Source organism: Thamnophis sirtalis, unplaced genomic scaffold (assembly GCF_051295495.1).
Source record: "Thamnophis sirtalis isolate CommonGarterSnake01/CBP01778 unplaced genomic scaffold, rThaSir2_p1.2 scaffold_15, whole genome shotgun sequence".
Taxonomy (NCBI): domain Eukaryota; kingdom Metazoa; phylum Chordata; class Lepidosauria; order Squamata; family Natricidae; genus Thamnophis; species Thamnophis sirtalis.
Window position 1 is genome coordinate 43,545,176 of NW_028261395.1, and position 21,860 is coordinate 43,567,035.

At 44.5% G+C, this 21,860-nt stretch overlaps 2 protein-coding genes across 2 annotated transcripts; both read right to left on the bottom strand.

The window, feature by feature from the left end:
• Nucleotides 1–882: 882 nt before the first annotated feature.
• MRPL20 (mitochondrial ribosomal protein L20) lies at nucleotides 883–6,847 on the bottom strand. The gene is made up of 4 exons (XM_087702129.1): nucleotides 6,615–6,847; nucleotides 3,458–3,568; nucleotides 2,052–2,129; nucleotides 883–1,127 (listed from the first exon to the last, which is right to left on the bottom strand). Exons 1-4 carry the CDS (start codon nucleotides 6,699–6,701, stop codon nucleotides 954–956), a joined length of 450 nt encoding a protein of 149 aa, XP_087558255.1. The 5' UTR covers nucleotides 6,702–6,847; the 3' UTR covers nucleotides 883–953.
• A 1,123-nt stretch (nucleotides 6,848–7,970) lies between these two features.
• Nucleotides 7,971–12,559, bottom strand: ANKRD65 (ankyrin repeat domain 65). Its single transcript, XM_014053180.2, has 4 exons — nucleotides 12,285–12,559; nucleotides 10,733–10,961; nucleotides 9,464–10,013; nucleotides 7,971–8,967 (listed from the first exon to the last, which is right to left on the bottom strand). Exons 1-4 carry the CDS (start codon nucleotides 12,289–12,291, stop codon nucleotides 8,518–8,520), a joined length of 1,236 nt encoding a protein of 411 aa, XP_013908655.2. The 5' UTR covers nucleotides 12,292–12,559; the 3' UTR covers nucleotides 7,971–8,517.
• Nucleotides 12,560–21,860: the final 9,301 nt, after the last annotated feature.

Genomic DNA, 21,860 nt, shown 5'->3' on the forward strand with positions numbered 1-21,860 from the left:
AAGACTACAATAGACTAGAATATAGGACAGACAATGGAATAGACTATAATATAGGATAGGATAAACTAGAATATAGACTAGACCAGTGGTAGTCCCTACCGCCCACTAGTGGGCTTTCCAGCTTTCATGGTGGGCGGTAGGGGTTTGCTGTAACTCTGCTTTATAAATTTTATAAAGTTACTTCCCTACTTTATAAATCACCATTACTGTGGAACTGGTGGGCGGTTAGAAAATTTTAATACTACCAGAAATATAAAAGTGGGCGGTAGGTATAAAAAGGTTGACTACCCCTGGACTAGACAGACAGAATAGAATATAGGATAAATAGAATAGAATGTAGGATACACAGAATATAATTCTTTATTGGCCAAGTGTGATTGGACACACAAGGAATTTGTCTTTGGTGCAGATGCTCTCAGTGTACATCCGGAAGAGAAATTCTATCCTGCTCTACGGAGTGGAGAGTTGGTCTCTTAACAGAAAGCCACTTGAAAAGACTAGAAGGATTTGAAATATGGATTTACAAGCGGCTATTATGTATAAAGTGGGTTGACAAAATCAGAAATGAGGTGATAAGATGCCTGGGAAAGCCAAGGGAAATCATCAAAACCATTAAAAAGCGAAAGTTAGAATATTTTGGACATGTGATGCGACGCCCGGGGAAAAACGGCATCCTTCACTTAATCATTCAGGGAAAAATTGAAGGCAAACGAGGGCCAGGCAGAAGAACAACAACAACATGGCTTCAAAATCTAAGGGACTGGTTTGGACAAAACTCAGCATCACTTTTTCGTGCGGCTGTTGATAAAAATAGGATCACCAACAGGATGGCCAACATCCGATGATGGATATGGCCAAGAAGAAGAAAGGAGAGAGGGGGGGGGGAATCAACATTTTTATTTTTAAAATGTCTCTTTTTAATTTGAGCAGAGCTCATTGGGAACACGTTTCCTTCACGGATGTTTCAACAGGCGGGAAAATATTCCTTCGGGTTCATTTCCTTCTCCCTCGGCTGCAAGCAGTCCTTCTTCGCCTCTTCTTTTCGCTAAAGCAGCTAAAGATTTGAATGTCTTTGGTTCATAGATGGCTAGATCAGCTAATGATTTCCGATTCAGTTCTACTTGACACTGCGATGTGGGAGAAATAAAGAAAAAAGAGAGATTAGTTGGATGTGCATTTCCTGTATTTTCATCCTATCCAATCAGGAAAAGCTGAAGAAAGAAAGGGGAAAAAAAACAGAATTGAACTTTGTACAAAAAAACAAATATTTGTAAACTTTGATGCCCTTTTGCAATACTTCCCCATTTTTGAAAAATTAGATTTAAAGTCACTCATGCTCACAGTGATGAACCAAAGCCCTGTGGCCATCAACGGGACAAAAACAAAAACCTTAAAATAAAATAAAACATCCAGAATATAAATTTAAAAGATTAAAATAAAGCAATGCTAACAAAAGTAGTGATAAATTTGTGGTGTCATTTCATCAGCTACAGGCTCTCTGGAAGAATGAGATATTGAAAAGCGTCTGGAAATGTAAAATAGAAAGAAAAAAAATTACAATACAATAGCAGAGTTGGAAGGGACCTTGGAGGTCTTCTAGTCCAACCCCATGCCTAAACAGGAAACCCTATACCGTTTCAGACAAATGGCTATCCAACCTCTTCTTAAAGACTTCCAGTGTTGGGGCATTCACAACTTCTGGAGGCAACTTCTGTTCCACTGATTAATTGTTCTAACTGTCAGGAAATTTCTCCTCAGTTCTAAGTTGCTTCTCTCCTTGATTAGTTTCCACCCATTGCTTCTTGTCCTGCCCTCAGGTGCTTTGGAGAATAGCTTGACTCCTTCTTCTTTGTGGCAACCCCTGAGATATTGGAACATTGCTATCATGTCTCCCCTAGTCCTTCTTTCTATTAAACTAGACATACCCAGTTCCTGCAACCGTTCTTCATATGTTTTAGCCTCCAGTCCCCTAATCATCTTTGTTGCTCTTCTAGGCACTCTTTCTAGAACTCCGCATCTTTTCTACATCATGATTAATTAAAGCCAATTACCTTATAAAGGCCACTGACGAAATTATGGTACTTCACACCATGCTCCAGCGATGCCGCTTCGATCCTGGTTTTCCAAAGCTGAAAGAGAAAGTGCAATATTCGTAGGATTTTGGTAAAGAACATAGGGCCATCCCTGGCATTCAAACCAAGGAAAAAATCTGTTTCCCGAAGTCCTATCTGGAGATGCTAAACCAAATCAAGGATTTTTACCGTGTTTACCTATTATGTGGAAACGACAGTAATGTGTCTATCACATGGAGACGGACAGCAAGAGAATAGAAATGGATTCTCCAGGGCCAAGAAATTAAAACTTTCAACATTGGGAAAATAAATTTACGCAAGATCCAATTTGGGTCGGTCACCGGGACCAGAGGTTTAATTTTCCAAAATTTTGGATTTATGCTATAGCCCATCCTTGGGAAACATCTCTCTACCGAGGTGGAGCAGTGGTTAGAGCTGAGGTGGTGCAGTGGTTAGAGTGCAGTACTGCAGGCTACTTCATTGGACTGCTAGCTGCAGCTTGCAGTTCAAATCTCACCAGCTCCTGGTTGACGCAGCCTTGTATCCTTCCGAGGTAGGGGTAAAATGAGGATCCAAATTGTTGGGGGCAAGAGGCTCACTCTGTAAACCACGTAGAGAGGGCTATAAAGCACTGCAAAGCGGTATATAAGTCTATTGCTACCTGAATGTATGCTTTGGGTTTTTCTATGTGTAGTATTTATATGGTGCCTGGTTGTGTGTGGCTTTTTAGTTGTTGACTGGGGTGTTGATGGCCAGCTACTAAGTAGTTTCTGTTGTTTCCTGGTGCTGCCAATCCTCCACTCCTAGGTATCTGATAAGCTGGCGGTAAATCAGCACTCCTGTTGACTGACAAGGGGCTGTTTCCCAGGCTTCAATCATTTCCCTGGCTGTTTTTGTACCTGCTCAGCCAAAAATCTTGGTAGCTGCAAAATTGAATGCTGAATAAATTGAAATTGAATAAATGCATGGCTATTATTGAGTGAGTTGAGACTTTGGACATTAGGTATTATGTTGCTGACAGATATAGCTTATGCATGGACAATGGCTATGAAATACGATCATCCTTAACTGAAACTGTTACATAAAATCACACACACACACACAATATTTTATGTAATATTCAATTAAAAATGACCATATTTCATATCTCCCTCTTTCTCTTTCTCTCTCTCTCTCATACACACAATTTACATTGTTGTAATTGCATTGCTGCTTGCTTTTCTCTTTCAGTTATTCAACTTTGTCACGCTCTAGTAAATAAATAAAGCACATTTTCTTAAAATGAGCACCCAGCAATTATAGAAAGTAGAAACTCAGCAGAAGATGGGCATTTCACGATGCAAAATATTTCATAAATATCTCAAATGTTTTTGGGTCTTCCTTACCGCCCTCATATCTCTCTTTTTCAGATATCTGGCCTTGGTGGCGTACACAAAAGCCCTCCGAACAGCTCGATATGCCAAGCTATAGCAGCGATTCTTCCGTCCACGAAAATGCTAGAGAGAAAGGAAAGGAGGACACAAAGAGAGCAATATATATATATATATATATTCGATTCCCAGTAAGGGTAGGGCTAGCTGATGAGAGCTAAATAGCTTGAAATAGATCTATACTAGTCTCCCTTTATTTATTTATCAGCACAAATGCAACATAGATAGATAGATATATAGATTTCTTACAGGAAACCCCCAACTCACCAAAAAAACACTTGAAGGTGGCTTGATGTGTTTAGACAACACGTGGCACCACAACTGGAGCTTGGCATCACTGTGCCGAACCAGAAATTGTTACCCCTGTGCCTTCAGCCCACCCATCGAGCCCTGGCACGATCCAAGATGGGCATCAGTAGTAAGAAGTCCCATTCAACAAATCGGGCTGCTGAGAACAGGGAATTCTGGGAGCTGTAGTTCTAAACATCTGGTTTAGAATAACAGAGTAAGCCGAATGCAGTACTAACAGTGGTCCTATTAGTACTAGGAGCAACAATTAGTTCAATAGCCGCCGCCTGCTCCTCCTCCTCCTCCTCCTCCTCCTCCTCCTCTTCTTCTTCTTCCTAGTGTATTCCCGCAGATGCAGGATTCGCTTTTCGGATCCTTTTTTATTTTTTATTTAAAGCTTTAAAAAGGTTTTACAAATATTTACCTCCCTCCCCGCCCCCCAACCCACCTCCCCCTCCACCTCCCAGAGCAAATACAGGGTATAAATCTTTAACCACCATATTCTAAAATAAACTAACAGACTTTAGCATTCATCCCTCACTTGTACTTTAACTCCCCCTTTGTTAAGCTATCTCTAAATAGGTTATATCATTCCTTGCTGATTCATTCATAAGCTATCTGGAGTTTCTTAGTCCCATATTTATTTTGAATATAATCGATCCATCTTCTCCACTCCCGCTTATATTTCTCGTCTGAATGAGCCTTGAAGTCTACTGATATTTTAGCCATCTCTGCTAAGTTTGTTACTTTTAACATCCATTTTTGAATAGTAGGCAATTCTTCCTTCTTCCAGTATTGCGCCACCAGCAGTCTTGCTGCAGTTGTTAGGTTCAGAATCAAATTAAGTCTCTATAACAGTACAATCAGTAGTTATAACTAACAAAAATAACTGAGGGGTAAACTTTATCCTCTTTTTAAAGATATTTTGCATAATCCACCATATTTTTATCCAAAATGCTTTTCGGATCCTTGAATGCCACTTTCTGAGGTCAGCTGCTTGCATGTCTTTGTTGATGGTGTCTTGCCATTTCTGTTTTGGACACCCCATGTGGTCGCCGGCCCTTGACTTCTAGTTGATAGGCTGTACAACAGCTGTACTACTAGGAGTAAATTTCCAGCAGTTCTTAAGCAAATATGCCCTTCAGAAAGGCTCAAATCCTGATGTTTATGCTGTGTTCCAGGCAAGAACAATACCACGGAAGTGGGCCGCCCTTGCCTTCTTCCAGGATGTTTCTTTAACCTCTAGCATTGTCCTTTCCTCATGGTCTCCCATCCCAGGCTCCCAAAACATCAAGTTACTGATGCTATAGGGCGCTGCACACCAGAACAACTAGACAAAGGGACAGTTTTTTCCTGAATGCCATCACTCTGCTAAACAACTAATTCCCACAACACCGTCATGTTACCTACTAAGACTGTATTACTATTCTTCTTCTCTTCCTCCCTAGTACCTATCTCTTTCCACTTATGACTATAACCTTGTTGCTTGTATCTTTCAAATTTATATTGTTTTATGTATTCCCTGGTATGATAGATTGCTTATTAGTAACCTATGACTATGTATTGTATCTTATGATTCTTGATGAACGTATTCTATTTTATTTTTTCTTTATGTACACTCAGAACCTATGCACCAAATACAAATTCCTTGTGTGTTCAATCACACTTGGCCAATAAAGAATCCTATCCTATCCTCTATTCTATAGTACTCTACTATTCAACTCTACTCTGATTCTATTCTTCTACTCTACTCTACTTCTATTCTACTATTCTACTCTAATTCTATTCTACTCTACTTCTACTCTACTCTATTCTATTTACTTCTATTCTACTCTGATTCTATTCTACTACTATACTTCTACTCTACTTCTATTCTACTATTCTACTCTACTCTAATTCTATTCTATTCTACTCCGATTCTATTCTACTACTCTACTTCTATTCTACTATTCTACTCTATTCTAATTCTATTCTAATTCTATTCTATTCTACTCTTCTACTCTACTTCTATTCTATTCTACTCTAATTCTATTCTACTCTACTTGTATTCTACTATTCTACTCTACTCTAACTCTATTCTATTCTACTCTAATTCTATTCTACTATTCTACTCTACTCCTATTCTACTCTACTTCTATTCTACTATTCTACTCTACTCTAATTCTATTCTATTCTACTTCTACTCTACTCCTATTCTACTATTCTACTCTACTTCTATTCTACTCTGATTCTATTCTACTACTCTACTTCTATTCTACTATTCTACTCTATTCTAATTCTATTCTAATTCTATTCTACTCTACTTCTATTCTACTCTTCTACTCTAATTCTATTCTATTCTACTCTACTCTAATTCTATTCTACTCTACTATTCTACTATTCTACTCTAACTCTATTCTAATTCTATTCTATTCTACTCTAATTCTACTATTCTACTCTACTTCTATTCTACTCTATTTCTATTCTACTATTCCACTCTACTCTAATTCTATTCTATTCTACTCTTTCTACTCTACTCTACTTCTATTCTACTATTCTACTCTACTCTATTCTATTCTACTCTAATTCTATTCTACTCTACTTCTAATCTACTATTGTACTCTACTCTAACTCTATTCTATTCTACTCTAATTCTATTCTACTACTCTACTTTACTCTTTCTTCCAGGATGTTTCTTTAACCTCTAGCATCGTCCTTTCCTCGTGGTCTCCCATCCCCGGTTCCCAAAACATCAAATTACTGACACACACACACACACACACACCCCGGGGAAGGAAGCCTGGGGCGGGGGTGGATGGGGATTTGGGGGACCTTCCCCCCTTACCAGGGCATGTTTGAGGATCTGTTGCTTGCGCCAGAATCGGGCGGCCACGTCGCCACGGAGCCAAAGCGAGGAAGTGAGGAAGACCATGCCAGGGACCCGGAGTTTTGCAGGAGAAGCGGCGGAGGGGTTGCCGGACTGGAGGTGACCGAGCCACGCGGTGCAATTCCCTTTCCTTCCCCTCCGGCCGCAGACTTGGGCTGCAATGGCTGCAAAAACGCAAAGGGGAAGAGTGCGCACTCCGCAACCCGACTTCCGGCGCTGGTGCGGGGAAATGAGACTCGTCATTTGAGTGGAGAGGAGGGAGGAAGAGGAACATCGCCGTGGAATTCAGATGCGAGGACCGGAGGACACAAGAGGGCGGTTGTCGCTTCTTTGCACTGGAGGCCCGCCGTGCCGTCTTCGTCCCGTCCCTTTCCCAGCTCATCGTCCCGTCCATTTCCCCGTTCGTTTCAATGGGAGTCGCCCCTCAGAAGAAGGAAAGAGGAAAGGCCGAACGTGGAGCTAAGGCAGCTGCGATTCTGATCGACGCGCCCCCGAGGGGAATTTATAAGGAAAGGAAAAGTACCCGAGCTGGCGCTTCCCCCCCCCTTCCCCTCCCTAATTTCTATTTTATTAATTTCTAATTTCTCTAATTTCTATTTTTTTAATTTCTAATTTTTCTATTTTCTACTTTCTCTTTCTAATTTTTCTATTTTTTTCTAATTTCTAATTTTAGCTAATTTTGAAAGACCATATCAAATCGGACCTCATTAGGAAGGGAGACCACAAGGAGAGCCCAGCGTTGGCTCCGGAGGAGATCAAACTTTCTGGAAGAAAGCAAACAACTCCTTGGGTGGGGGACTGGGCTAGATGACCTACAAGGGTCCCTTTCAACCTTGTTAATCTGTAAACTTTGGTTTTCCTGTTGGAAAAAAAAAACCCTGCATGGATGGATATAGATGGGAACGCAGGATGTTGATTGGGACAGGCTGTGGCAGAATAGAATAGAATGTAGGATAGGACAGGAAGGATAGGACAGAATAGAATAGAATAGAGGATAGGATAGGATAGGATAGGTTAGGATAGAATATAAGATAGGACAGAATAGAATAGAGGATAGGATAGGATAGAATATAGGATAGGACAGAATAGAATAGAGGATAGGATAGAATAGAATAGAGAATAGGATAGGATAGAATATAGGATAAGACAGAATAGAATAGAATAGAGGATAGGATAGAATAGAGGATAGGATAGGAAAGGATAGGACAGAATAGAATAAAATATAGGATAGAATAGAATAGAGGATAGGATAGAATAGAATAGAGGATAGGAAAGGATAGGACAGAATAGAATAAAATATAGGATAGAATAGAATAGGATAGAATAAAATTCTTTATTGGCCAAGTGTGATTGGACACACAAGGAATTTGTCCTTGGTGCATAGGCTCTCAGTGTACATAAGGAGAATAAAAATACATTCATCAAGAATAAAAAGATGCAACACTTAGTGATAGTCATAGGTTACTAAATAAGCTATCAAATTGTATTAGGAAACAATTAAAAGCAATAAATGTAAAGACACAAGCAACTATAGCTATAGTCGTAAATGGGGAGAGATAGATACTAGTAAGGAAGAGAAGAAGACTAGTAATACAGTCTTAGTAAATTATTTGACAATATTGTGGGAATTAGGTGTTAAGCAGAGTGAGGGCATTCGGGGGAGAAAAACTGTCCTTGTGTCTAGTTGTCTTGGTGTGCAGTGCCCTATAGCGTCGTTTTGAGGGTAGGAGTTGAAACAATTTACGTCCAGGATGCGAGGGGTCTGTAGATATTTTCACGGCCCTCTTTTTGACTCCTGCAGTGTCCAGGTCCTCAATAGAAGGCAGGTTGATAGCCATTGTTTATGGTCGTAAATCAAGGACTATCTACATGTTTGGTGACACCCAGGAGGAGCACAGCTAGAGAAAGTTCTGGGTTCGGGCTTCACCAATGCCAAGTCTTCAGCAGTCTCCTTCCACCAAGTCTTCCGGCTAAGGTCTGCGCCCTTTGCTACCAAAAGTTCCATCAGGGGAAATAATTTTTTCTCCGCCGCCAAATGCAAAGCGGTTTTGCCCAGCCACCCGGCCACGTTAACGTCCGCGCCGTGATCCAAGAGACAACGGACTACATCGGTGTGACCACCGAGGACCGCACGGTGAAGTGGCGTGAGCAGGAGGTCATCTCTTTGAGTAACGCTGACCGGGGAACTTTGATGGAGCAAAAGGCGGACAGACAGAAGGCACCCAGCGGCTGCGGCTTTGTGGAGCGGGGTGCAGCCACGGGAGTCCGCTAGGTTCTGATCCGCTTGGTTCTGGAGCAACAGCTTCACAATCTGAAGGAGGGGAAGATAGGAAAAGTTTGAGAAAGCAATGGAGGTCACGGCCCCCCATGGAAGAATCCGACAGTTCAGGTTTTGTGCTAAGCTTCCCTAAAATAATCTGATTTTTTTTCTTTCAGAAATGGGCTTTCGATCCATTGGAAAGCAAGATGGATAGAATAGAACATGTAAAGAATAGAAAAGAATAGAAATAGAAATAGGGAATAGAACAGAGAATAGAATAGAATATGTAAAGAATAGAATAGAAATAGGGAATAAAACAGAGAATAGAACAGAGAACAGAACAGAATAGAATAGAATATGTAAAGAATAGAATAGAAATAGGGAATAGGGAATAGAACAGGTAAATATTTGTAAAAGTTTTTTTTCAAAATTTTCATTAAAAAAAAACAACAATCAGCCCTCCCCAGCTCCCTTATACTAATATTAATTATGACGATGAATGAAAACACTGATCTTAGTATAGATCTGATCTAAAAAGTAAGACCACCTCGTGATGGCTGTTTTTAGAAGCGAGGGAGAGCGCCGTCCTTCCGCCGTCGTCTTGGAGGTCCACGCTGGCCCCTTTGGCGAGCAAGAGACGCGTCGTATCGACTCTCCCAATCTGCGCAGCTATGTGCAATGGCGCGATGCCACCCTGGCCTTGGAGATTGGGGTTCACCCCTTGGGAAATCAACCCATTCATGATGTGAAGCTGGCCGCCAGCTGTGGCCCAGTGCAAGGAATTCCACCGGTCGTAGTCGCAAGCGTCGGGATCTGCCCCGTGCCGTAGCAGCAGTTGTATCACCAAGGTGTGGCCGTTGGCGGCCGCACAGTGAAACGGGGTAAGGCCCCCCTGGGTTAAGCCTGCCACCGGCGCCCCCCGAGCCAAGAGGAGCTCGGTGACTTGGGTGTGGCCTCCCCAGGCAGCGTGATGGAGAGGTGTGTAACCGGCCATGTTGTCGGGGTTGACCGTTGCTCCACGCTGGAGGAGTAACTTCACCAAGGGGAGGTAGCTGTGCAAAGAGGCGACATGCAGGAGAGCCCAGCCGTTTTCGTCTCTAAAAGGGGTCAGTGAAAAAGAAAAAAGAAAGAAAAGCTAATATAGAAAGTCTTGGATGGAAAGCAAGGGATGCTGGGAAGTGTAGTTCTAGATAGAGGCACAGCTGGAAGTCCGTACCAGCCAATTCTCTTTAGATGTGAAGCCCAGAATGTATGGCTTTCGGTCAGTGGTGAAATTCTATTTTTTTACTACCGGTTCTGTGGGTGTGGCTTGTTGCACATGGCAGGGGAAGGATACTGTAAATCTTCATTCCCTTTCCATTCAAGGGGAAGGATACTGCAAAATCCCCATTCCCACCCGACTCCAGGGAAGATACTGTAAAATCCCCATTCCCTCCCCACTCCAGGGGAAGGATACTGCAAAATCTCCATTCCCTCCTCACTCCAGGAGAAGAATACTATAAAATCATTGCCACCCCACTCCAGGGAAGTTACTGTAAAATCTCAATTCCCACCCCATTCCAGGGGAAGGATACTGCAAAATCTCCATTCCCTCCCCACTTCAGGGGAAGGATACTGTAAAATCATTCCCACCCCACTCCAGGGGAAGGATATTACAAAACCACTATTTTCTCCCCTTTCCGGGGGAAGGGTACTGTAAAATCATTCCCACCCCACTCGAGGGGAAGGTCCTGCAAAATCTCCATTCTCTCCCCACTCTGGGGCCAGCTAGAGGTAGTATTTGCCGGTTCTCTTAACTACTCAAAATTTACCTCACCTGCTGTTCATAGATGCACCTCGCTTCAACAGCTGTTTTACCAGCCGCACGTCCCCATTCCTGGCTGCCTGATGGAGCTCCATCCACCCCGGGGCCTTGGATGTTGGGACCAAACCATTATTGGTACCCTTTGCAACAGGTTCCCAGCCTTCCTCTTTTCGGATTCCCTCGGCGGCGGTTTCGGCCAACACCATCCATTTTCTCACCAGTTCAGCCTGGGTTTTCGCCGCTGTTGTAGGAAGGATGGGGGGGAAAAAAGAGATCAACATTAGAGTCTGTGCATCGGCCCAAAATGCAACAACAAAAAATGAGACACAGAGAGAAAGATGGGAAGAAAGGAAGGTATCGAAAAGGGGAGATGTCAGCACTTAAGAGATTGATGAAAGAAATGTCCTTCTGGGTTCAGCTCCAAGTGGGGAAAAAGACACTGGAGACACGGAGGCTGCTTGGAAAGATGGTTTATTGTTGGACAGGGCCATGTGGCTTGAGTCCTGAACAGAAAAGGTGATCACATGCTTCAATGTTGGTGGAGAAGAAGGGCTGAGGGAGGGGCTTGCTAGGCTTTTTATAACCTGTTCAGTCCCACCTCTCTGTTTCCTGTTCCTGTGTAAGAAATGTATTCTGATTGGTTGTCAGACTCCCATAGGGCCATGCAGGGGCAACTCTCTGGGCTGGGTTTTGAATCCAGGTTTAGTTGAGTTCTCAGATGCCATGTGGTCAGTTGAGTAAAGGGCCAATATTGTCATGCCTTTACTCCCATCCCCCCTGGGGCTGCAGTGGAGAAGTCTTTATTATGTAAAAGGGACTAGCTTGGCCTTCTTAATGGCCCATTAACAGTGGGGATGGGCAGGAAGCTACAGGCAACTATTCTGTCTTTTAAAACATGTTTATTTCTTTTCATATCCAGAGAAATATTCTGCCTTTTCAATATTTCCTAGGATATTTCATTTTTCTGGGAGAGGGCTGGATGATAACTTCCCACAAGATAAAGAGATAGCGAGCTCTATTCATAGGCAAAACATTCCTTGCAAGGTCTGCAGAATGGTAGGATTAGCCCTCAGCCGCCATAGGAATTGCCCAATGAGCCCCTTCATTGCATCAGCCAAACTTCAACCAAACCTAGCTCAGACAAACTCCTAGGATTTGTACATGGCCCCATAGGAGTCTGACAACAGCCAACAGAATACATGTGCTTGCACAGGAACAGGGAGCTCAGGTTCGAAGCCCAAGAGAAGATATAAACGCCCCTCACTCTCCACTCCCATTCCAGCTGGCCCAGAGAACCATGTGCTTGGCGGTCCTGCTTCATCATTAAAACCATCTTTCCAATCAGCCTCCATGTTTCCGGTGTCTTTTTCCCACGGCTTGGAACTGAACCAGATGGATATTTCTTCCAAACACATGGCTGGCTAGGGAATTCTGGGAGTTGAAGTCCACGAGTCATACCGTCGCCAAGGGAGGACACCCCTGATCTAATCCAAACTCAAGATGTTTTTTGCCTCCAGATCTAAAAAGCATTAAAAAAGCACGTCGAGGCATTTTTAATCCTTACCAGTCATTTTTCTCCGCTGCTGCTAACTTTTGATTACCGCGCAGTGCTGCTCTTCCAACGATGTAGTAAAAGTGTGTTCACACCGTTGGGTGGCTTCTTCTCAGCTGCCAAGCTTGGCAATCTCTTCTCCAGAGTTTAATTTATCGCCCAAGAGGTGAGTCCAGGGTGTTGTAGCTACTCTTGGTACAAACGAAGCAGAATTTCCCAAAACTGCTCTGCAGAGAAAGGAGACAGAGAGACAAGAAGAAAAAGGCATATAGTATTCTGGCAATATTTGCTTCATAAATATCCAGTCAGACCAGGAATGGGGCCGGTGAGCTGCGTCCAGCGGATTGTTCCGCGCAAATCTATGAGTGTGCAAAGAGCTGTTTACTTAATAACTAAGTACAGACTTAAGGAGGGAAGGAGACGTATTTACGTCTCAGTGATTGGATGTCACCAAGCCAGTTCGTCTCCCTTTTGTGTACACAAACGGACGGTAGACACCCTGATGGAAACGCTTTTGAAGCCTGTATAGATTTGAAGCCGCCTGAGGTTTGAGGATCATGGGGCTTGTAGTCCAGCACAGGCATTGGGCTTCAGGTTTGCGAAGGCAGCTAGGAAAATAAGGTAGTCGTGATGGAAGGCCTATTATAAAAAGAGTGGAAGATGCAAGAATGGGAAGGCAGACCCAGAAGAAGATAGAGAGGCAGTATCAAAGGCATACTATGACAGCATCAATTAACAATGGTTGAGGCTGGCTGAAGAGGAGGAGGAAGAAGGAGAAGGAGAGCAACAAATGATTTCTGCAATAATTTGGTGGCAAACACTAGGAGGAGGAGGAGGAAGAAGAGGAGGAGGAAGAAGAGGAGGAGGAGAAGGAAGAAGAGGAGGAGGAAGTAGAAGAGGAGGAAGAAGAAGAGGAGGAGGAGGAAGAAGAGGAGGAGGAGGAAGAGGAGGAGGAAGAAGAAGAGGAGGAGGAAGAAGAGGAGGAGGAGGAGAAGGAGGAAGAAGAGGAGGAGAAGGAAGAAGAAGAGGAGGAGGAAGAAGAGGAGGAGGAGGAGAAGGAAGAAGAGGAGGAGAAGGAGAAGATGACAAAATGAGAAGGAAGAGGAGGCGATCGGGGGGGGGGGGTATAGGCCAAGATGTCCTGCCCGCCAGATGAAATCCAGCTGTTCAGGATTTGCAGACGTTCTCCATCAGGATAAAGCAAGGTGGCATTTTGGGAAAAAACCAGATCCAGTGCTTACAACCCTCAGCCAATCCAGACAGAAAGCTCTGCATTGCTACATTCTTTTTTTTTTAACCAAAATTTTAAAACATGAGGTTTGAACCAGCGCCCCAGTTTGAGCCAGGGCCGCGCTGCTGAGTTGCCCTTGCGGCTTCTTTTTTTTTAAAAAAAAAATCAGCCTGAGTAGCTTAGCGGCGAAAGGACACTTGAACCTTGGAAGCACCACAGGAAAAGCAGCAGAAAAACAAGTGGGCGATTTTCTGACAGACAATCCGGCATGCTCCAACACGTCTCCTTGCTGAGGTTACCTCTGTTATTCAATCCCATTTTCTTTTGTTACTCAAGCCTGAAATTCCTTTTTTAAAAAAAATAAATGAATGTATTGGATGAAATGTCCATCTGGGTTCAGTTCCAAGTGGGGAGAAAGACACTGGAGGCATGGAGGCTGATTGGGAAGATGGTTTAATGGTGGACAGGACCACATGGGTTTGAGCAGGGGTGAAATCCAGCAGGTTCTGACAGGTTCTGGAGAACCCGTAGCGAAAAGTTTGTGTAGTTCAGAGAACCAGCAAATGCCATCTCTGGATGGCCCCAGAGTAGGGTGGGAATGGGGATTTTGCAGTATCCTTCCCCTGGAGTGGGGAGGGCATGGGGATTTTGCAGTATCCTTCCCCTGGAGTGGGGAGGGAATGGAGATTTTACAGTATCCTTCCCATGGAGTGGGGAAGGAATGGGGATTTTGCAGTATCCTTCCCCTGGAGTGGGGAGGGCATGGGGATTTTGCAGTATCCTTCCCCTGGAATGGGGAGGGAATGGGGATTTTGCAGTATCCTTTCCCTGGGAGTGCGGAGGGAATGGGGATTTTGCAGTATCCTTCCCCTGGAGTGGGGAGGGAATGGGGATTTTACAGTATCCTTCCCATGGAGTGGGGAAGGAATGGGGATTTTGCAGTATCCTTCCCCTGGAGTGGGGAGGGCATGGGGATTTTGCAGTATCCTTCCCCTGGAGTGGGGAGGGAATGGAGATTTTACAGTATCCTTCCCATGGAGTGGGGAAGGAATGGGGATTTTGCAGTATCCTTCCCCTGGAGTGGGGAGGGCATGGGGATTTTGCAGTATCCTTCCCCTGGAGTGGGTAGGGAATGGAGATTTTGCAGTATCCTTCCCTTGGAGTGGGGAGGGAATGGAGATTTTGCAGTATCCTTCCCTTGGAGTGGGGAGGGAATGGGGATTTTGTAGTATCCTTCCCCTGGAGTGAGGAGGGAATGGAGACTTTGCAGTATCCTTCCCCTGCCATGCCCACCAAGCCATGCCCACAGTACCAGTAGTAAACTCTTTTGAATTTCACCACTGGGTATGAGGTCCTGGGCAGCTGACCACATGGAGTGGAGAGTGGGTGTTGTTTATACCCTCTCTTGGGCCTTGCCCTTAAGCTTCCTATTCCTGTGGCAAAGACATGTATTCTCTTGGTTGCTGTCAGACTCCCACGGGGTTATGCAGGAGTCATAGGTTATCTGAGCTCCCAGGTTTGGTTGAAACTTGGAGGGTGATGTAATGTTCCCTGCTGATTGTGCCATGTGGTGAGCTATGCTGCTACATGGGTTAATCCTATTTTGTCCTGGGAGAGGACGGGTGGGGGGGGGCGTCATTTCTTAATCCTATCACCCTGGAGGTGGGGGTCTTTTTGTCTTGTAGATAGGCTGGCCCAGTCCTCCTCAATGGGCACCAACTATCTGCTGGGGGAAGGGAGATGAAGCTCTGAGTTTCTGTCCTTAAAAACATATTTCTCAGTTTCTCATCCGGGGAAATATAATAGTCTGCCTTTTTTAATATTCCTCAAAATATTGTATTCTTCTAGGCGGGGGGGGGGGATGTTGGTAGCTTTTTACGAATGTTACTAGCTAAAATAACACAATCCAAAGAAAAGAGTCTATGTTGAATGCTTATGAATTTTTAAACATCAATAAATAAGAGAACAGGTGACCTTATGGTGATTTTATTCAGTGCCCAGGGCTGGATTTCAAAATTTATTTAGAGCAGAGAAAAACTTGATCATTAACTTGGCTCCTTTGCAGTGGTCTCGCAGGCTGACCTTCTGACACCTTGGCATTCTGAATCATTATGCGCCGGCTTGTAAATTACACGATGGTTTTTTTTAAAAGGATAACAACCGTTCCCTGAATCCAGGCTCTTTATGGCCTGAGAAGTAAAGGTTACACAGAGGTCCAGGAATTAATCCCGGGCACCAGAACTGCTTAGGTGTTGTGGCCGGCCAGCAGCCAGCAGATTCAGACAGTGAGGAGATTGGGGAGGAAGATGGGCCAGTCCTGGAGTCTGGGGAAGGCTCTGATGAGGGCTCTGTGTCGGAGGCAGAGAGGGGGCCAGAGCCGTATGCCACTTATCAGCTGCCTTCAGAGTCAAACATCAGTGAGGCAGAAGAACAGCTGGAGCCTGTTCCCAGTGTGTGCATGAGCAGAGTGGCCAGATGAAGGGAAGAGCTAAAGAACAGTGGTCGACTTGGGAGTAAGGCCACAGGTGGACAATGAGTGGCCCCTCCCAGAGGAAATAAAAGAGGAGCAAAAGGGGAATGGAGTTTGCAGGAGATAATTAGTTCGCTTCATTGGTTCGTGACTCTCCAAGACTCCTTGCCAAGTTTTGTAGATTTCGGCCTGGCAGCTCTCCAAGCCAGATAAGGTCTGTGACTGTAAATCCTCCCTTGAAAGTCTTTGCTGGATGTGAATGAGCTGAATTCAGAGCCAATTAATAAAAGGGGTTTTTGTCGGGACGAGGAGTCTGCTTCAGGCTTTTGGAAAGTCTTGGTCAGAACATTAGGGATCCCAAATCTGGAAAGGTCCTTTTAAAAAACAAATTATTTGTAAGCCACTGTAATGGCCTGCAGGAATGACCTTGGGGGATAGAAGAAGGAGGCAGAGCAACCGACATGTAAAAAAATATCACAGCCCTTAGAAGAGGATGGTGGGATGGGAGGAGTCTCGGAAGGGACCCTTCTTCTTTTCCAGAGATTAAAACGAGGGGAGACACACTGTATTAGAATTAGAATTCTTCATTGGCCAAATGTGATTAGACATGAGGTGTCAAACTCGATTTCATTGAGGGCCACATCAGGGTTGTGTTTGACTTCGGGGGCAGGGGGGGGTAGCATAGCCAATGTCACTTATGTCGGAGGCGCATTTGCAGCCCGAGCACTCTGCCAGTGAAAACGGGCTCCCGAGCTCCGTTTTTGGCTGCGACCGCCTCCTGCAATCCAGCAAACAGATGACTTACTCTCTGGAGACAAATATTGTGGGGTTAAGACACCCCTAACGCCCCTCGGGGCGTGTGTTCTGTTAAGATGCAGGCTGTTGGGCCTTAAAATGGCTTCTACTGTACAGCACAGTGGAGTTGCCATGGTAACGGCTTCACAGTACTCCACCAGGGGGCTCCCTCTGGTAAGGGGGAAAGTCCAACATTAGAAATTACGTTTGGTCCGGACATTTCTCCCCTATAAATAAATACCCGCGCAATGCTGGGTTATCAATATTTCAGATACTTTGTCGGTAACCTGACAATAAAGACAGAGCTAGTAGTATGCATCGTTGTGTTTCTTGACGAGAGGATCTCTCAGGGCTAACACCGGCCTAGAATTGGACAGCTTCCTGATGTGCATAAAATAAACGAAGATGCACACCTGTTAGGCCACATTCCACTCCTAAAGTGAAAGATTTCATTTCGGCTCGCAAGAAACCACTAAAGTCTTGTATTATGGGCTCCCCGGCTGACGTAATTTATCGTTGTGGTGTTTCCTTTCCCAGGTTTTGTGTTTAAGATCGTCACGTCGCGGCTCGCGTTCGCAGCCCAATCTTTCTTTATCAGCCGGTGATGCAAAGGAGAGGGGAACCATTAAATTTATGGGCCCAAAGCTGCCCTGTTGTATGCTCTGTTTTTATATTGTCATTTATTATATTTGCCTCCGCTACAAAGCGTGCGGGAGTTTTGTTTTCGTTTTTCATTTTCTATGCCATACAAGGAGAATCGGAAGGTGAGATTGTGGATTAACTCTGTGCTGGGGAGAACGAAATGGATGTCAACCCCATTACGTAGGGAAAAAAAGTTAAGTGGCTAAGACACGGAGGTTGTCGGTCAGAAAGGTCGGCAGTTCGGCAGTTCAAATCCCTAGTACAGATCTCCTGTGTGAGCAGGGGGTCAGGCTAGATGACCTCCAAAGTCTCTTCCCACTCTATTAGTGTTAAAAAGTCTGTTTAAATCATATGAAGAACAGTTTAAAACATATGAGGAACGGTTGCAGGAACTGGGCATGCCTAGTTTAATGAAAAGAAGGACTAGGGGAGACATGATAGCAGTGTTCCAATATCTCAGGGGCTGCCCCAAAGAAGAGGGAGTCAAGCTATTCTCCAAGGCACCTGAGTGTAGAACAAGAAGCAACGGGTGGAAACTAATCAAGGAGGGAAGCAACTTAGAACTGAGGAGGAATTTCCTGGCAGTGAGAACAATTAACCAGTGGAACAACTTGCCTCCAGAAGCAGTGAAAGCTCCAACACTGGACGTTTTTAAGAAGATGTTGGATAGCCATTTGTCTGAAGTGGTGTAGGGTTTCCTGCCTAATCAGGGGGTTGGACTAGAAGACCTCCAAGGTCTCTTCCAACTCTGTTATTCTGTATTCTCTGGACCCATTTTGAATAATCCCTTTTGCTGGTTTTATTTTAAAAGTTCCCAGCACTGATCCATCAGGCACAGGGGAAGGAGAGATACTGTACAACAACTTAAACATCTATGTAGATTCTCAGTCATCCAAGCCTTGGTTGTCCCAAAGGTGCTTTTTCAAAAAGGCAACTGGACATTCTTAGGGTTTTTTTTCCCTTGAAGACATTTCACTTCTCATCCAAGGAGCTTCTTCAGTTCTGACCTTCCCACCCAGGGGTGGTATTCACATACTTTCCCTATCGGTTTGCAAATGTGAGCGTGGCATGCCCCGTTCAAGCATGCGCTCGGCCTTCCAGGCATGCGCGTTGATCACGCACAATGCTTGCATGCATGCGCATGGCTTGTACGAATGCGCACCACTTAGAAACGCGCATTAATCTGGGGTGGGTGGGCTGGCCCACCCATGATTTCCATTACTGGTCCGGGTGAATGGTGGGATTACAGAGGTGGCATTCAGCAGGTTTGGACCGGTTCGCCCGGACCGGTCCAAACCGGCTGAATGCCACCTCTATAATCCCACCATTCAGCCAGAACCGAAGAAGCTTCTCGGCTGAGAAGCGAAACATCTTCCAGGAAAAAAAAACCCAAAGGAAACCCAGTTGCTTGATGTAAAAAATAAATAAATAAATAAAGGCACTTTGAGTGTGCTAGAGCTAGGAAGTTTTTCCTCAAATCGGATGAACACAAGGTGGAGCTGTAAGCCTGAAGAAAAGAGAAGAGGGCACCGTCGCTTTTTGCGGCCACAGAAAGACCCCTGGCATCTCAAGAAGGATCCGCGCGTCAAGGGAAGTGTGTTACAATCCAACCCACACGACGGTTTTTTTCCTCCGAACATTTATAAATAGCTTCCGTGGGGGCGGGGAAGTATAAAATGAGGATTGTTGAATTAACCAAGAGTGATAAAATGCCAAAGAAGAGTGCTATCTGTGCGGATGAAATGATCATTTCCAGCAGCCGCTCAACACACCAATGCTATCATGCTAGCGTCGTTAACTTAGTTAGCGCTTGGCTGCCCATGTCGTGTCAGCCTGCTAGACATCTCTGTCCTACTTTTGCTGAACACTCACAGCCAGAAGGGAGAGCAACTTTGGGATCAAAGGAGGGACTTCTTTTTCATCAGGGCAAATAAATCCTTTTCTTTCCATCCACTCCGTGGATCTAGATCCAACAGGGCCTCTTCTTATTACAGGCTCTTAAAGGGATATCAGCCCCAAAACCTTGCTGACTCATTTCTAGCATTACATCATAGTAGCAGCTGGTCAGTTCATAAATCATCGATTGCCCTGACAGGTCAGAAGCTCTTTTCTCCTGGGGAGAGTTAGCCGGAGATGTTCTCCCCAACCTGCCTTCCAAGGAATCTCTCTGGAAGGGATTCTTCATGCTAGTATTGTTAACTTAATTAGCACTTGGTTAGAAGAGGCCCTGTTGGGGGTGTATCCATGTATGCTTCCGTGCTGTAATTGCTGATTGTTTTGAGGTCTGACTAAAGTATGTGTATGTATATATTCTTTGTAGACCACGATTTGAACACAAACCCCTGCTCCTGGGTTGTCTCACATAGTCACACTCTCGACAGGTTATGGGTCCAGTCCAGAGAGAAGGCCAGAGTGACTAGAGAAACCTGGGAGAAGAGAAAACCCAGTGAGAGCGTGCTCCAGAGCCAGAGGGGGTGTGCATCGTGTTTTGTTACTCCAAAATTCCCCAAAGATGAGATCCTTGCAGAGATAGGGAAACAATGACACCGCTGTCCCTACCCCGCTGGTTTCCATGGCTTCCATTGTGTTGGAAGAGGCCACCTGAGTCAGGCCTCCGGCTTTGTGAATGAAACAAAGGTAACAGATGCAGGAAGAGATGGTAGGAAGGGATGAAAGACTTAATTGCAAGGATTTGTTCTTCTCTAGTTCCACCACTGTTTTTAACACCCACTGGAAATGTGTCTTAAACTAAATCTTTAAGAAAAAATATTTTAAAGGAAAGAGATGGTAGCATTTCTCTACAAGGAAGGGCCTGAAAAAGAAAAAGGTAAAACATTGCTCTTCCACAGAGTATCCTTTTATCTAATGACAGGGGGGACAAATTGTTCCACAACAGGGCTTTCCATAATATATTGGGGCGGGGGGTGTTGTGTTCCTGGTTTCAGGATGTGGAGACTCTAGAAAGAGTGCAGAGAAGAGCAACAAAGATGATTAGGGGACTGAAAGCGAAAACATATAAAGAATGGTTGCAGGAACTGGGTATGTCTAGTTTGATGAAAAGAAGGACTAGGGGAGACATGATAGCAGTCTTCCAATATCTCAGGGGCTGCCCCAAAGAAGAGGGAGTCAAGCTATTTTCCAAAGCACCTGAGGGTAGAACAAGAAGCAATGGGTGGAAACTAATCAAGGAGAGAAGCAACTAAGGAGAAATTTCCTGACAGTTAGAACAATTAATCAGGGGAACAACTTGCCTCCAGAAGTTGTGAATGCTCCAACACTGGACGTTTTTAAGAAGAGGTTGGATAACCATTTGTCTGCAGTGGTGTAGGGTTTCCTGCCTAAGCAGGGGGTTGGAATAGAAGACCTCCAAGGCCCCTTCCAACTCTGTTATTCTATTCTATTCTATCTCTGAGCAATCGGTGGAAACTAATCAAGGAGAGAAGCAACTTAGAAGTGAGGAGAAATTTCCTGACAGTGAGAACAATTAATCACTGGAACAACTTGCCTCCAGAAGCTATAAATGCTCCAACACTGGAAGTCTTTAAGAAGAGGTTGGATAGCCATTTGTCTGAAACGGTACTGCCTAGGTAGGGGGTTGGACTAGAAGACCTCCAAGGTGCCTTCCAACTCTGCTACTGTATTGTTCAGACCAAGGAAGATGCATCAGTGCCATAACTTTCTGCACCTAGTAACCATCCGTCATTCAGGCGAACGATCAAAGTGCACACCTCTCTAATTTATTTATTTTTAAAGATCATTTTTTGGCTTAGGAGGGCTGCAAGCAGATTGGGAGGAGGACATGTCATTGACAAAGTTGACATTTCCCCCTATTTTCTCCCAATTTGGAGAGGCTCGGGATTTTACGATGATGCTGATGCTGATGATTATTATTTTTACAACCCCAAATCGTTCCAAGCTTCAGTGCTGAAGAGAGAAATGTGAGGAATAAATAAATGTGAAGGAAAGCTGGGGCCAAGCGAGGATGTATCTTACGCTCTTCACACAGGCCTTGGTTATTTGAGATGTGCCGAGGGGTAAACAAAGGGAAATGAGGCGGACATGTGACACTGGACAAATATTGGATTTGCTTGTGTGGGTGCAAAAAAAAATATGCAGGGAATGAGGAAGTACGCTCTTGTTGACTTGGCAACTACCGTAGCAATGGTGAGTCAAAAGCCTTTGGGCTGCGATCCAGTCTTACCTTAGTTGTTCAAATGCCACACTTTTTTCTTATCTTTATCCCTGGATTATTGCAATGCGCTCTACATGGGGCTACCCTTGAAAAACATTCGGAGACTGCAGCTAGTCCAGAATGCGGCCACGCGAGCGATATTGGGTGCACCGAGGTACACCCACATTACACCTGTCCTCCGTGAGCTGCACTGGCTACCAATTGGTCTCCGGATGCAATTCAAGGTGTTGGTTATTACCTTTAAAGCCCTCCATGGCT

What these genes read in the sequence shown, in the direction of transcription:
- MRPL20 (XM_087702129.1), bottom strand. Translation starts at nt 6,701, where the DNA reads ATGGTCTTCCTCACTTCCTCGCTTTGGCTCCGTGGCGACGTGGCCGCC. An exon ending in AGATCCTCAAACATGCCCTG is followed by an intron (nt 3,569 to 6,614) that starts GTAAGGGGGGAA and finishes CTTTCTCTCTAG; the next exon opens with CATTTTCGTGGACGGAAGAA. An exon ending in AAAAGAGAGATATGAGGGCG is followed by an intron (nt 2,130 to 3,457) that starts GTAAGGAAGACC and finishes TTTCTCTTTCAG; the next exon opens with CTTTGGAAAACCAGGATCGA.
- ANKRD65 (XM_014053180.2), bottom strand. An exon ending in GGTGCATCTATGAACAGCAG is followed by an intron (nt 10,014 to 10,732) that starts GTGAGGTAAATT and finishes GACCCCTTTTAG; the next exon opens with AGACGAAAACGGCTGGGCTC. An exon ending in CTAAAAACAGCCATCACGAG is followed by an intron (nt 8,968 to 9,463) that starts GTGGTCTTACTT and finishes CCCCTCCTTCAG; the next exon opens with ATTGTGAAGCTGTTGCTCCA.